Source organism: Syzygium oleosum, unplaced genomic scaffold (assembly GCF_021117445.2).
Source record: "Syzygium oleosum isolate NSW1041296 unplaced genomic scaffold, Sole_v2.1 Sole_v2.07, whole genome shotgun sequence".
Classification (NCBI taxonomy): Eukaryota; Viridiplantae; Streptophyta; class Magnoliopsida; order Myrtales; family Myrtaceae; genus Syzygium; species Syzygium oleosum.
The window spans coordinates 3,137,055-3,150,700 of record NW_026607491.1 but is presented as its reverse complement, the minus strand read 5'-3'; the positions used below and the strand labels follow the sequence as shown (position 1 = coordinate 3,150,700).

The following is a 13,646-nucleotide window of genomic DNA, read 5'->3' as shown; positions in this document are numbered from 1 at the left end:
AGGTTCACGTATGTATCAGTTTGTGATTTTTCATGGTGTTAATTCAATTTAACAGAAACTAACGGAGGATGAATTTATTACAAATGTATCAATTTAGGATTTTTTTTATGGTAAAAAAATTAATTTTAAATAAATTTATTATATGTGTACCAGTTTAGAGTTTTTGGGGACTTTCTGTAATATTAACCCTTTATTTTTTCAGTAACATGCCTTTCATCTACGTATATGAAAATTGGATAAAGGCTGAGCCATGATTGTTATTATTTTTATACCTATGGAAAATTTAGGTTTCGAGATTAATGAATTCAAACTTCAAATAGTGGGAAAAGACGTGGGTCAACAGTCTTCAAATCTTGGGCTGCTGCCACGTTCATCCACATCCACATTGATCAAGACCCGAGCAAGACTTTTGCTTCATTGACCTTGCATAGATCATCGACTTAAAATGGACAGATGATATATATATATATATAAGGAAAAATATATTGTCTTGGCTACGTTTATTTAGCAAAAAATCAATTGTTTGAAAAAAAATTTCCTAAAAATAATTGCTCGTAAAAATGAATGAACGAAAAATATTTTCATCATCCATGAAAATATTTAAACATAAATTATTATCAATAATAATAACCTTTTCAATGGACTAATTATTCTAAGCAATACAAGCAATCGGTTTTTAGTATTTTTTATGAAACAAACCGAGCCTATCGATTTATAAACTACAAGCTAGAGGGCAATTTCCAGCTGTTACGTGCTTAATTAGTAACTTACTCTGATTAATTGTCAATTCTCGAAACACCCATCAAAGGAGTAGTTCCCCGTGTAGGAGCTACTTTACCACATTTTGAATTTGGGATAAACAAATGGTATCTGAACTTTGATCCAGCGTGTAATGCGGTTCCTTAACTTTTAATTTATTCAATATGGTCCCTGAACTTTAGTCCAACGTGTAATGTGGTCTTTTAACTTTTAATTTGTTCAATATAGCCCATGAACTTTTAATAAACGTTCAATTTACTCCATGAATTACGATATTTCTGGATTCAATCTAGTCCCTGAATTATCTAATCCATGGACTAAATAAATATGTACCAAAAGTTTAGAGATTATATTGAATAAATTAAAAGTTCAAGGACTACATTTTACATTAGGCTAAAATTCAGGGACCACATTAAAATTAAAATTTTAGGGATCATATTACATATTAGATTAAACTTCAAAAATTATTTATATCATTTTCCCTTTAAATTTAGTGGTTTCAATAAATTCTCAACAATAGCTCGTCTTGGTCAAGCTTTGGAACTATCCTCGGCAAAATTCGCCGCCGTAAATATTATTTTATATTCATTGAGATCTGCATGCCAAAAGAGATCATACGATCTAAACACGTGAAAAAAAAAAAGGTTTTAAAATCTTTTATCGCATGTGCCGAGGTGAGATTGGTTAGAAACTGAAACACTTTGATTTTCAAGGTGTCCCTCACATGGGATGTTTAAATTACTTTTTTGGGTTTTAGTGGAATTGTTTAATAGATCCATGGACAAATCCAAGACAATTGTCGAAGTGACGAGTATCATTGGATTCTTGCATTATCTAGCAGCTCTTTTTCATTTTTCTTAATTAGCAATTCTTAATTTTTCAAAGAGTTAATATTACAAAAAAAACTCTAAACTGGTACACCTGTGATAAATTTACTCTCCGTTAGTTTCCGTTAAATTTTACTATCATGGTAACCATTCTGTGCCCAGGAACAGATTCTACTCAGAAATGATTCTTTTTTATTCTGTGCCCGGAAACAATTTCTAAGCACTTGAAGGCGTTTGGTAACTGCCCCAAATTTCTATTCTTACAATAGAAAAAGAACAGAAATGTGTTTGGTAACTACACAAAATTTCACCTGCGCCGGCAACCGGCCATGGCCAAGAAAGGGAAGGGAAAGAAAGAAAAACAAAATCTGGGCGAGGTCGAGCCTCGCCCAGCCAAGGCGAGGCCGACCTCGTCATCACCACCCAGGCGACGGACCTAGGTGGCGACAGACCTGGGTGGCGATGGCAAGGTCGGCCTCGCCTTGGCTGGCCGAGGCCTCGCCATCGCGGCCGCGAGCCGCCCTCGCCCAGGCGGCGAGGGCCACGATGCCCTCTCTGGCGGCTGGCGGGCGGCAGGCCGAAGAACATCAACAAACCAAAAAAAAGAAGAAAATCAAGAAAAATCAGAAATGGAAAAGTTGTTCCAGAATCAAAAAGCTACTTTTTTTTTCTTCTTGATTCTATTCCAAAACTAATTCTGGAAATAATTTTTTGCAAAATTGTGCCCGGGCACAAAAACTTTAACAAACGGATTTCTGTTCCCAAACTAATTAGGGAACAAAAGAACAGAAATTTTTACTATTTGGCAGGTTGTCAAACGGGCCCTAAATTGCTAAGTTGGATGACATGTGGCAGTTAACAGATATACCATTTTAGGTTTTAGCACATATTAGTTTACCCGTTTGTGATTTTTCGTGGTATTAATCTAATTTAATGGAGGGTAAATTTGTCACAAGTGTGCTAATTTGGAGTTTTTTCTGATCAAAAAATTAGTTTGGGGTAAATTTGTCATAGGTGTACCGGTTTGGGGTTTTTCATGGTATTAACTCTTTTTCAAATTACATATAGAGGGGGAAAAGTGTAAAAAAAAAACCTAAATGCCAATTTAGTCATAAACCTTTTGACATGGTACCAATTCAGTATTTCGGACTAATTTTGATCGGATATTGCTGATGTGGACGTTGAACGGCTTACGTGGCACCGCTGGAACTAACGTGGATAATTTTTATAGTATTTTTTTGATTTTTTCCCAAATAAATTTAAAAAATTGTAAAAATTATCTACGTCAACACCAAACTTATCACGTAGGACGACCGGTGTCTACGTCATCGATTTTCACCTAAAATTGACCGGAAGGACTTCATTAGCATGTCGTTCAAAGGTATATGACTAAATTGACTAAATTAAAAGATTTAGTATTAAATTAGCCACTGTACAATAGGTTTAGGATTTTCTTGGTAATTTTCCCAAAAGACCCCATAATACATATGATTTGCATATAAATACCTCTCAATCCAAAACAGGTATAACAACCAAAAGATTGGATCTCAATAGTGCATGTCCCGGACTAAATAGTCCCTTAATGAAGATGTCTGCTAGCTAATCCAATAGAAGCATATAGCGAATACGTAAATCGCAGGAAGCAACCCATTCTCAACCAAAGTGAAAATGCTACACGTAGGTTTGGTGCGAGCATGAAACATTTTGTTGGAGCATGAAAATGCTAAAGTAAGAAGCGTGTCAGGACACCTTTTCAATTTGACATGCAGATCCGACCAAAAAAAAAATTATTGACATGCAGATAGATAGGTTTAGGAGCACCTAAATTATCAAAAATCATCAAACACATCTGGGAATTTTCAAGAAGTAAAATATAATCAGAATTGACATAAATCATTTTATTAGGGAAACATTAAAAATTCGACCATAGAATTTACAAACTTGATTTCTCCATATTCCGATACAATTTTTTGACAATGATGAGGAGAGTTTTTCTTTCTCATTTGGGGTCAGTTTCGACCAAAAACTAAATTTGGGGTCAATAACAGCGTCTCAAACCGGCGATGAGAAGGTGAAACAATTTCCAGCAACAACAACCAAAGTGAATAAGATGAAGAAGATGTTATGATATGACTTGCTAGATGAAAGAAACAATTTGCACCTCCCCATTTGATTCCTTCATAAAATAAAATAATTACTTAGGCTTCATTTATTTTGCAGAAAATAAATGATTTGGAATTTTTTTTAAAATGATCGTTTGTATTGATTAATATAATCAGTAAATAAAAAATATTTTCATTACCGACAACAATTTATATTTAAATATTTTCATGGACGATGAAAATATTTTTCGTTTACTCATTTTTATAAGCGATATAAGCGATAATTTTTGGAAAAATATTTTTCAAATCTTTCAATTTTCAGGAAACAAACGGAGCCTAATGCTTTAAAAATTAGGCTGAGCCAGATAGGCTCGAATCAACTTATTCAATCATATACTCATCGGATCACTAGCCTGGTCCTGCCTTTATTTTGTTGGAGTCCAAGAACCAATCAATAACTTAATCTAAGTCGGTTCGATTGTTTACTTGTGAATCAAGAGCTCACAATTTTATTTTTTTTTGTCTGTCTTATCTCTAACTCTCTTCACTCTTTGACTTTTGCTTTGCCTCTTTCATAACGCGGGAGTCAAAACCTGTACCAATGATACTAGCATCTCCACCTCCCTCCATTCCCTTTACCAGCAAGGTCGTGGGAAACTCGACTACTTAGATTCTATTTAGTACAACTTTCCTGCATCAATTTTAGTTGTGAAAAGAAATATTCCAGCTTTGAAAGAGGAAAATTTGTCCTAAAAATTCTAAACATATTGTACTTCCGTTAATTCAATCATAAAAGTCTCTAATTTAGCCAATGTAATCTAAATTTTTGACGATTTTTCAATATAGTTCATTCGGTCAATTTTGACCGGAAATTGCTCAGGTATAGATCCAATCAGTGCCAGCTGTCCTATGTGGCATAGTCGGTGATATGACACGGACAGTTTTAGCCAAAACAAGGTCCTTTTGCCTAAAATTCATAGATTTCTTTTATGTTCTTTTTCTTCCTTCCTTTTTTTTCTTATCTTCGGTCATTGTTCATCATCTTCTTCATCTCCGAACAATTTGCTATTCTCTGGTTCTACTTTTAAGTGCTTGGTCAGGAGAATGGAGATGGCACTCTGGTCCTTCGTCGCAAGCTTGTCCATCGAACCCTCGGTGCCAAGTTGAACCAGATACGATCTTGACCTCCATGCTGCGACGGAGTTCGAGCTACCAGGTCTGGGGCTCGAGCTCAATGCCACTGCGGAGCCTGAGGTTGTCAAACTTGGTTGACACTGCGGTAGAGCTCGATGCCTTAGTAATATTCTTAACTTTCATGGTGATGGACCTATTTTGAGATGATGGCCGATCCCATTTTTCTTCGATTGCACGAATCTGACCTTCGGACGAGCTTTTTCTAGAAATTTGACAGCATTAACAAATGATTCATCCTCTCATTGAAAGGATGAAGTAGAGATGAATGAGCAAAAGTAAGGAGATTGATCGTAGCTCTCGAATGGATTTTCTAGTCAGAGGAAGGCATGAACTTTTTCAGATCACAGCCCTATGTTTAGTTACAATTTGTGCTGAGAAACCAAAGCGTAAAAAGTGTTTTGTGTTTGAGGAAAATTAGATGGAGGATGATAGTTGTTCTTCTTCAAAGGTTGGAGAGTTCAGTTTGAGTTTTGAGGTTCTTTTCTGATTACTCTCGCTGGGAAAGGCCATGCTTTAGAGGAAGAAGATAAAAGAGTAAAGGAAAGAGAAGGAAAAGAAATAAAAATTAAAAAAAAGAAAGATAAGAAAAGAATAAAACAATTATAACATATTTAAATACAACGTTATTTTGAGTGAAGTCGGACACATTAGATCACCGGGCGCCGTGCCACGTAGGACAGTCAGCAATCATACGACGATTGGCAATCGACAGGGACTAGATGCCGCGTCCGTGATTTCCGGCAAAAATTGATCAGATGGATTACATTAGAAAATCGTCAAAATATTTAGGACTACAATAGCCAAAATTGAAAATAATTTAGGACTAGATTAGCAGCGGTATATAGATTTATGATCACTTTGGACAATTTTCTCCTTTGAAAAGTGTTTGGCAAATTCCTTAGCAGCTGTGCACCGTTAAAGTTATAGCCGTTTTTTACCCAACTTTGAGAGATACTGCGATTTCAAAATATAATTGCTAAACATAAAACTTACAGCATGTTTACAGCACAACACGGTTACAACGGTTACAATTCAGCCACAATTATACCAAACAAGCTCTTGCTCTTACTCTATTTATCCAATCTCTAGGGTCTTAATCGTATGAGCAACAACATTGCTTTAACAAATTGGCCGAATGTCAAACTTATTTGAGTGATTTTTCTTTTTGTCTTTAAAAATTCAGGGCAATTAAATTCTAAACCTTTTTCATCGGGTGCATTTTCCGGCGAGCTCATGGCCAAATTTGCAACATATGCGCCAATATACAATCAAGTGTTAAAAGGGTTGGAATTTGCGCAATTAAACTCTAATAGGTTTTTATAGGGTGCAATTTAGCTCTTCCGCAATGGCCGAATTTGCTGACATGGCGCGCCGAAATTCGGCGTGGCTGCTTTTTAATATTTTTTTAATCATACATGGGCTGGCGTGGAGCTATTTTAGAAAAAAGTCATTTGATGGCTTAAATAATTGGATCCGATGTTGTTGGTTCCCACCTTGTTCTTTTGAATATGTATGGATTATAAATTATTTCAAATGGCTTATTAGTTTTTTTTTAAATTTCAAATGACCAAATATCGAGAAAATATAACATATCTTTTTTATATTTCATTTTTTTATTTTTAAGGATTTTTTAAATCACAGCGTAATGTGTTACATGGTCTTGATTATGTACAATTAGTTTAGTTTGTTTCGTAAAAAATGAATGTATTAAAAAATAATTTCTTAAAAATAATCGCTTGTATTATTGGAAATAATTAGTCGATATAAAATATTTTCTTTATCGATAACAATTTACATATAAATATTTTCATAATTGATGAAAATATTTTTCATATATTCATTTTTATAAGCGAGACAAATAATCGTTTTTAGAAAAAAAAAATATTTTTTTAATTATTAATTTTTCACGAAACAAACAAGAGTTTTGGTCGGTTTACCGGATTGAAGGGACGAAACCGCGTACTGATAACTGCTTTGGTCTGTGTAATGGTACTGAAAACGTTACCAGAACAGTCAAAGAGAGAGAGATGGCAATTCGGAAGAGAAAACCGGCGATGCTTTGCCAACTCGGGCGGAAAAACAGCTCTCTCGCTATTAGAATAGCACTTGGCGTACGAGTAATCTCATATTCACATTTGCTTCCTAAGGTTACACATTCCCCACAGGCATTGCCGATCGCCGATGGTGCAGAGTCGCCTGCAAATTTGAAGGACTTGAGTTCGATCTCCGACCCGAATCATGGTAAAGTAGGAACAAGAAAAGAAGAAAAAGAAACCCCTCGTTGTCATTTATCATCTACGTAGAGCTCATGATGAACTGGAAGATCTTTGTGTGCGACTTACACAATGACTTTTATGTACTTTCCATGAGAATTTCTCGCAACAATGACTTGCACATTGCAAAAACTGCATGGGGGGAATGCTTGAGGCAACATTTAGCTTTCTAAAGCTGTGCATTAGAGACTTGTTGGTGCAGCAACTGTTCATCGGAATGAACTTATCTGACCGAAGATAGATATCTCATTAGTACTGGGCGCCCTAAATTGCAAGCATGGTTTTCCTCTGCTGTTATTATCTTATCGTCTGTTAATTTTGTATGCTTTTCTTTGTAGATTTCTTTACAAAAAGATGGGAAATAAGCTGGATTTTTGTGTTTGTATCAAACTATATTGGCACTTTATAAATGAAAGCAAAGGCCACCATTGCATACAAATAAAGCCGCACATTTTGATCTCTTTCTATAAGTTCTGTTTGAGTTTTATTTCCTTATATTGGTGGCATGTTGTGGATTCATTTTATTATTCTAATTAATCGTCAAAGGAAGGTCAGGTTGACAAAATGGTACTCGCCATATTCGCAGAAGGAACGGACTAAGGTATTATCCTCATTCTGAGACATGGTTTCTTTCAACCTCATCAGGAACTCTCATTGGATTGATAAGATTTTTGAGCGCCATAGTAAATTGATTGGTTGCTGAAAATTGAAACTGTTCGAGTTCTTGTTTGTTAATGCTCTGTTGAGATATCAGTCATCTGCACCTGGTTTTAATAATATGGAGACTGACGTCTCTCTGTGAATGGGAATGTAATCTGAGAAGGTCATCCGAGAAATCAGTGGGTTAATCCTTCATAGAGACGATAAGCTGTGCAATCTCTTGGAGTGGAGAGGTTTAAAGGTTGTCTACAGAAGGTATCGTGAGAAAGTTAATTGGCTCATTCCGTGGCGCTTTGTCGTCTTTGATCAAGTTCATTGCAATCATGTTGTGCAGATACGAGGGTCTCTTTTTTTGCATGTGCATTGATCCTGACGATAATGAACTGGAGACTCTTGAAGTAATTCATCAATATGTGGAGATTTTGGACCTGTGCTTTGGCAACGTGAGGGAACAGCCGTACCTTTTTAAGCCAGTAGATACTAATTTGTCCATATGAAATGTCCTTGATTTTACCTTAATTTCCCTCACTACTTGCAGGTTTGTGAGGTGGACATCATATATAACTTTTATGAGGTACTTATGCTTTTCCAGTTGCAGAGATTTTGTAGCTGTCTGCGATGGTAAACAATATTGAGAAATGCTTATTGCTGTGGACATTTCAGGCCTACTATATCTTGGATGAGCTTGTGATCGCTGGTGAAGTTCAAGAGTCCAACAGGATGACAAATTTATGGCGGGTATTAGCGCAGGTCTCTCTCTCTCTCTCTCTCTCTCTCTCTCTCTCTCTCTCTCTCTCTCTCTCTCTATGCACAGTGTTTTTGATGCGTTAAGTGCTGAACATCTTTTGCTTGTTATCTTTGCTAATGTGAGACTTTGCTATCTGATTATGGGATTCTCTTGTGGAGGCTGCAAAAGAAGAGGCAAGTTCAATAAGCAACATAATCTCCCAAGCCACAAAATGATAGCCATCAGATAACTGGCAAATTCTATCTTTCCTCCAGTTTTGCTCCCGAGCCACCAAGTTGGATACGATATGCTTGTTGCTGTGTTTTGTATCCCTTTCTTTGCGTCATCGTGTTTCCTATTCATTGAATTTGAAGTATTCTTTATGTAACACTAAAGTTTGTGACTTTCAGCAATTTAAGTTCAGTTTTGGCTTTGGATGTGCTGTATTTGTGGTAATAGTTCAGTCGCATTCCGTCACACCTTAAATATCTTCACGTATGCCTACTGAGGGTTTTTTTCCCTGCAAGACATATCGCAACGAAATACAGTTTGTCTGGGAATGATGTTTCTTAAACTTAAGTTGTTCCTTAGAGATTATTGAGGATGTTTTCTCTTAATCCTTTTACCAGGATGGGCTAACCTAATAAAATCACGGCTTGCACGCCATATTGCCAGATGCAGGTCCCAGGTGAGTTTATGTCATGTTAGTTAAATTCGAAACGCCCGATAACTTGTTTCCCGAAAGAACGCCCTTTCTCTTGTGTGAACCTGTGGTGTTTAAACAGGCGACTGGAATCTTGCTTGTTCTGATAGCTTTACACAGTGACGTGATAGACGCGGTCGGTATTGTATGCCCATGCATCATGTTCTCATCTTAGCTGGAGTTTCTCTTTTCTTTTCTTTCATTTTTTTTATTGGTTTGCCTCTTTGTTTGTCTAATTTTTAGACCAGTTTATAGACTAATTCCTTAATCAGTTTTTGTGAATCTAACATTATTCGAATAGGAAGAGAGTACATAAAGCAGAGTAAAATTTGAAAAACTGCAAGAAAGCAGAAACAGCGTGAGCCATGTACTGGGAGACAAAAGCAAAACCCATCTTTGTACAAGAAAAGGAAGCATTCACGAAGTCACTTTGGACAATGAGAGACCTCTATGACCATTACCCATCTCCTCAAAAGGAGCAATGGACTTGTCCCCTCTCTTTTGCTGTAGCAAGAATACAAACTGAGAATATGAACACGACTTCCTTAGAGAAAGAGAAAAGAAAGTGAAGGTGGTGGGAAAAAGAAAGGTTATAGATTAATGAGAAGATGGGATCCTGTGTGCTAATAAAGCCGCTCTTTACAGTCATACCACCATCTCCACCTGTCACCAAAGAGGACCAACAATGTATATTCTTCAGACCATGCCCAAGAAAAAGCAAGCAAGGACATAGAGATAGAATGAGAAGTACTTCTACCATATTATATTCAAATTTATATGTTTTCAGTGATGCACTCACTATATTGTACGCACCCAAACGAATTCAATGATGTTATCTCACTGAAAGTCTAACCAGCTTTTGTCAAAAAGGAACAAAAGCTAAAAAAACAGAGAGACTTTCTTTTGGGGGTAACTGGGTTCAAAACACCTTCCTTTATCATGTGAGGATAATTAATTGGTCTGACAAAGATATTGTCAAAATATCATGTAGCTCCACAGAAGTCTGTCACTCTCTAATTATGCTTTGGTTTCTCAAGCCTACTAACTTGCTTTTTTAGTTAAGCAAGTAATTATCTAATTCTAGAGACCTAATAATATATAACATGCTTATAAAATCGATTAAGCAGCATTGTCTATAATAAAGAAAAGGGGGGCAATAATCAAGATAGTGGGCTTAATTTACTAACCAATAGTAGTCCCACCGGGGCCGGACTTTGCTCATCCGGTTCTCGCCATATGGGTGGTCGGTCTGTGCCCTTTTCGTGTTCCGGAAGGCACAGCAGCCAATGGAATAGATGCAGATGAGAAGCACCAGCATGACGATGCTGAGGACAGCAAGCTTGTGCCAGGTCTGCCTCATTTCCTCAAGAACCCCGGCTTTGCACGAGTCGCAGTCATAGCACAGGATGGTTGCGGCGTTGTTCCACCGATAGCAATCCGGGTCCTGAGCCACCATTGTGGCCATATTGTAGTTGCATGATGTTGGTGGCTTGCAGCAACCAGACTATATATGTAATAAGTTAGTCATTTGTGATGTAAGTAGGTATAATCAAAGAAGGTCATAAAATGTTTTGGTCATTCTTTCCTATAAACTCAGAGCTTAAGCGAAATGAGATATCTTGCTAGTAAATTTTGTATGTATGTATGTATGTATGGCCATTATCATGATTTTGAGCTAAAAAAAGTAGAGGAATGTGTGAAATTAATGATGCCTCTTGATCAGCTTCAACTAGGAGAAAAATTTCATCCTGGGACACAACTTTTCCTGTTCCTCTGTTTTCCTAGAAAGTTATTTTCCTACCATATCCTGGATTTATCAGAACATCCTTCTATTTTTTGGCAATTTAGAGAAAGAAAATCCCATACTCCTGCCAAAACGAGGCACCAAAGCATGAACTCATAAATTAGATACTAAGTGAATGTGGCAAAACAAAGAAAATACTGGAAAGAACATTAAGGAAGAAAAATGAAAACAAGTTTAATGAAAACCTTGTATGCTCCATAGACATGCAAGAAGTTTTTGATTGAGCTTTTTAATTTCCAACATTTTTGTCTTAATAATTTTTGTTTCTCTTCCAGGATTGAACTGACTAATTGTTCAATGGCTTTGTTGTTTGATTGAACTATCGACATGGAAAGTTGGCCACTGAAAATTTAAACTTAGGGATAACAATTCCATTGATACTATTGAACTTGTAAGTCCCATCCCATGGCTCTTTGAAAACTTCCATGGCCATGCCAAACATCTTGCATCATTGATTTTCTAGGAAAAATTAGTCAAAGCCTGGAAAAGAAACTCCAGAAGAAGAGAACAACATCATTTACCTGGACAGGGCTCATGTCCTTCTGCAGATAATCAAGAGGAGTCCAATTCTGAATCTTGGCACAAGTCTTGGACCCCAAGATACACTTCTTGATATCATTCCAACTATTTGGGTCCTTGACCCTATTCCTCAGCCACTCCGAGTAGTCCCCTAGCCGGTACTCATGGTAGTTCCTCCCCGGGACCTCCACGTTGCTGCCGCGGCCGGTGACGGCGAAGCCGAAGATGGTGAAGGCGGTGAGGGCCGCGATGAGGAGCAGCATGACGAAGAGGTAGAGCCAGAGCGCCCACGCAACACGAAAGCAGGCCCCGATGAAGCCAGCAAGGGAGACCACGAGGACGATGAAGCCGAGGACAAGCAGTGGCGTCTGGAGGAAGTTCTCACAGGTCGTGGTGTTCCTGGCCATCCACAGGCCAGCCCCGATGATAGGGATGGAGGCCAGGAGAGTTATGAGGTTGAGGAAGCCTATCACTGTGTTGCTGAACCTGTACATCTCTCTCTCTCTCTCTCTCTCTCTCCGATGGAAGAGATCAAGAGAGGCTGTGTTTCTTCAGCTTTAGCTTTAAATGAACGACAACATATTCGAGGTACATTTAATAATAAACAGAACATATCTTAGTCCAGCAATCTTTTTCTGATTTATCTCTGTATCATGTATTTTTGAAATGGAATAAGTACCACATGGTATTAAGATAAGAGTAAATTAAGACCATGCAATTAGCTAGAGTGTGTACCTTGTCAAACTGCTTTTAGATTTTTTATTCACTCGCTTTCTGTTGCTGCATCCTCTTTGTTTCTGATCAAAAGCCTTTAAAGATATGTCCATCTGCCTTTCGTCCGTTTGCTTTTTTGCCTTGGCTTAGGGTTATTCAGTGCACTTTCTGGCGTAAAGTGTGTGATGACTCGATCGCACTACTTGGGCACTAAGCATCTCCGTCTGATGGAGGCTTAGCCCAGTGATCAAACCTAAATCAATGAAAGTTGGTGTTCATTTTCGGATTAAATGACTATGATTTGTCTTGAACCAGCTCAACGAAGTTAAGAACTCTAAGTCGCCCCGAACCCTTATCGGGTTAGTTCACGATGATGACCCAAGTACATAACCCGTGAGATAGCTTCATTTATTATGACCATATATATTATCTACGTCTTTTTACCTTCGAAAGATCAAATCAAGCTCCCGAAAACTATGGTCTAGATATGTCCAATTAGAGTAAGCCAATCACATACATTGGATCTAAAAGAGACCCTGCCAAAAGCCTAAACGTAACCGGTTCATGAACTTGCCGAGTGTTTCGTAAACCTTCTTCAGGTAGCCGGATTTCCCCGCTCGTACTCCATCATCTCTAGGACTCAAGTACCCTTTTGGCTGCTTTGTCTTGGGTTGGGTTCAAGTCATAACGTTAATCGCTCAACTTTATTAGGGAACTATTAGTACACACCATCAATCCTGTGGGCTCTCTCTGGATTGGGAGGGAAGGCATTGGTGGTGCTAAATGCATTTGACCAAGGCAAGCAAAGCATAAAACATGCAATTTGGGGAATTTTGGCGATCGGAGTTGCTTTTGTCTCTGTGAAGGGCCGACTTCTTTTGCTTCTTTCCTAGGCAATATGGGAACAAGAATCGAGTTCATTTTTCTAGTGGGGATAGAATTACTTGTATTCTCTTCTCGATTGGCTCCCAAAATATTCTTTGTTTTCACCTAGAGCGTTGTTGTCTTTTTCTAGACCCTCATTGTCATTGGGTTGTGGGCGCATACCCTTTTGTTGCTTTTTATTTTATATTTATTATTTGTATATTATCCCCGTGACGTCTTCTTGTTCATTAGGGCTAATTAAGGGCGCAAGATTTGGAAAATTGGGCTTGGTTAAGAGTTGGGATAATTACCAAAAAATTTATAAATCTATTACAACATTATTAATTCATTCTCAAACCTTTTAATTATGTCAATTGAGTCCATTTGACCAATTTTGATCGGAAATTTCGCTGACGTGAACGCCAACCATCCTACGCCGCACGATCAGCACTAACGTGAACAATTTTTTAAAATTTTTCCTTTTTTTTTCCTTTTCTTAT

The 13,646-nt window shown here is 37.5% G+C and overlaps 2 protein-coding genes across 2 annotated transcripts; one reads left to right on the top strand and one right to left on the bottom strand.

Moving 5' to 3' along the window:
* The first annotated feature begins 7,291 nt into the window (after positions 1 to 7,291).
* Positions 7,292 to 8,778, top strand: LOC115690719 (AP-1 complex subunit sigma-1-like). Its single transcript, XM_056313094.1, has 6 exons — positions 7,292 to 7,351; positions 7,979 to 8,070; positions 8,150 to 8,258; positions 8,354 to 8,389; positions 8,479 to 8,565; positions 8,722 to 8,778. Exons 1-6 carry the CDS (start codon positions 7,292 to 7,294, stop codon positions 8,776 to 8,778), a joined length of 441 nt encoding a protein of 146 aa, XP_056169069.1.
* Positions 8,779 to 9,616: 838 nt separating this feature from the next.
* LOC115690718 (tetraspanin-6) lies at positions 9,617 to 12,191 on the bottom strand. The gene is made up of 3 exons (XM_030617170.2): positions 11,571 to 12,191; positions 10,433 to 10,749; positions 9,617 to 9,908 (listed from the first exon to the last, which is right to left on the bottom strand). The coding sequence occupies exons 1-3, from the start codon at positions 12,060 to 12,062 to the stop codon at positions 9,869 to 9,871; spliced, it is 849 nt and encodes a 282-aa protein (XP_030473030.1). The 5' UTR covers positions 12,063 to 12,191; the 3' UTR covers positions 9,617 to 9,868.
* Between the last annotated feature and the right edge of the window lie 1,455 nt (positions 12,192 to 13,646).

Excerpts from the sequence above, each read along its gene's own strand:
- LOC115690719 (XM_056313094.1), top strand. The coding sequence starts at position 7,292 with ATGGGGGGAATGCTTGAGGCAACATTTAGCTTTCTAAAGCTGTGCATT. Across the intron at positions 8,259-8,353 it reads TGGACCTGTGCTTTGGCAAC|GTTTGTGAGGTGGACATCAT; the intron begins GTGAGGGAACAG and ends CACTACTTGCAG. Across the intron at positions 8,390-8,478 it reads TCATATATAACTTTTATGAG|GCCTACTATATCTTGGATGA; the intron begins GTACTTATGCTT and ends TGGACATTTCAG.
- LOC115690718 (XM_030617170.2), bottom strand. The coding sequence starts at position 12,062 with ATGTACAGGTTCAGCAACACAGTGATAGGCTTCCTCAACCTCATAACT. Across the intron at positions 10,750-11,570 it reads AGGACATGAGCCCTGTCCAG|TCTGGTTGCTGCAAGCCACC; the intron begins GTAAATGATGTT and ends TTACATATATAG. Across the intron at positions 9,909-10,432 it reads CCCCGGTGGGACTACTATTG|GTGGAGATGGTGGTATGACT; the intron begins GTTAGTAAATTA and ends CTTTGGTGACAG.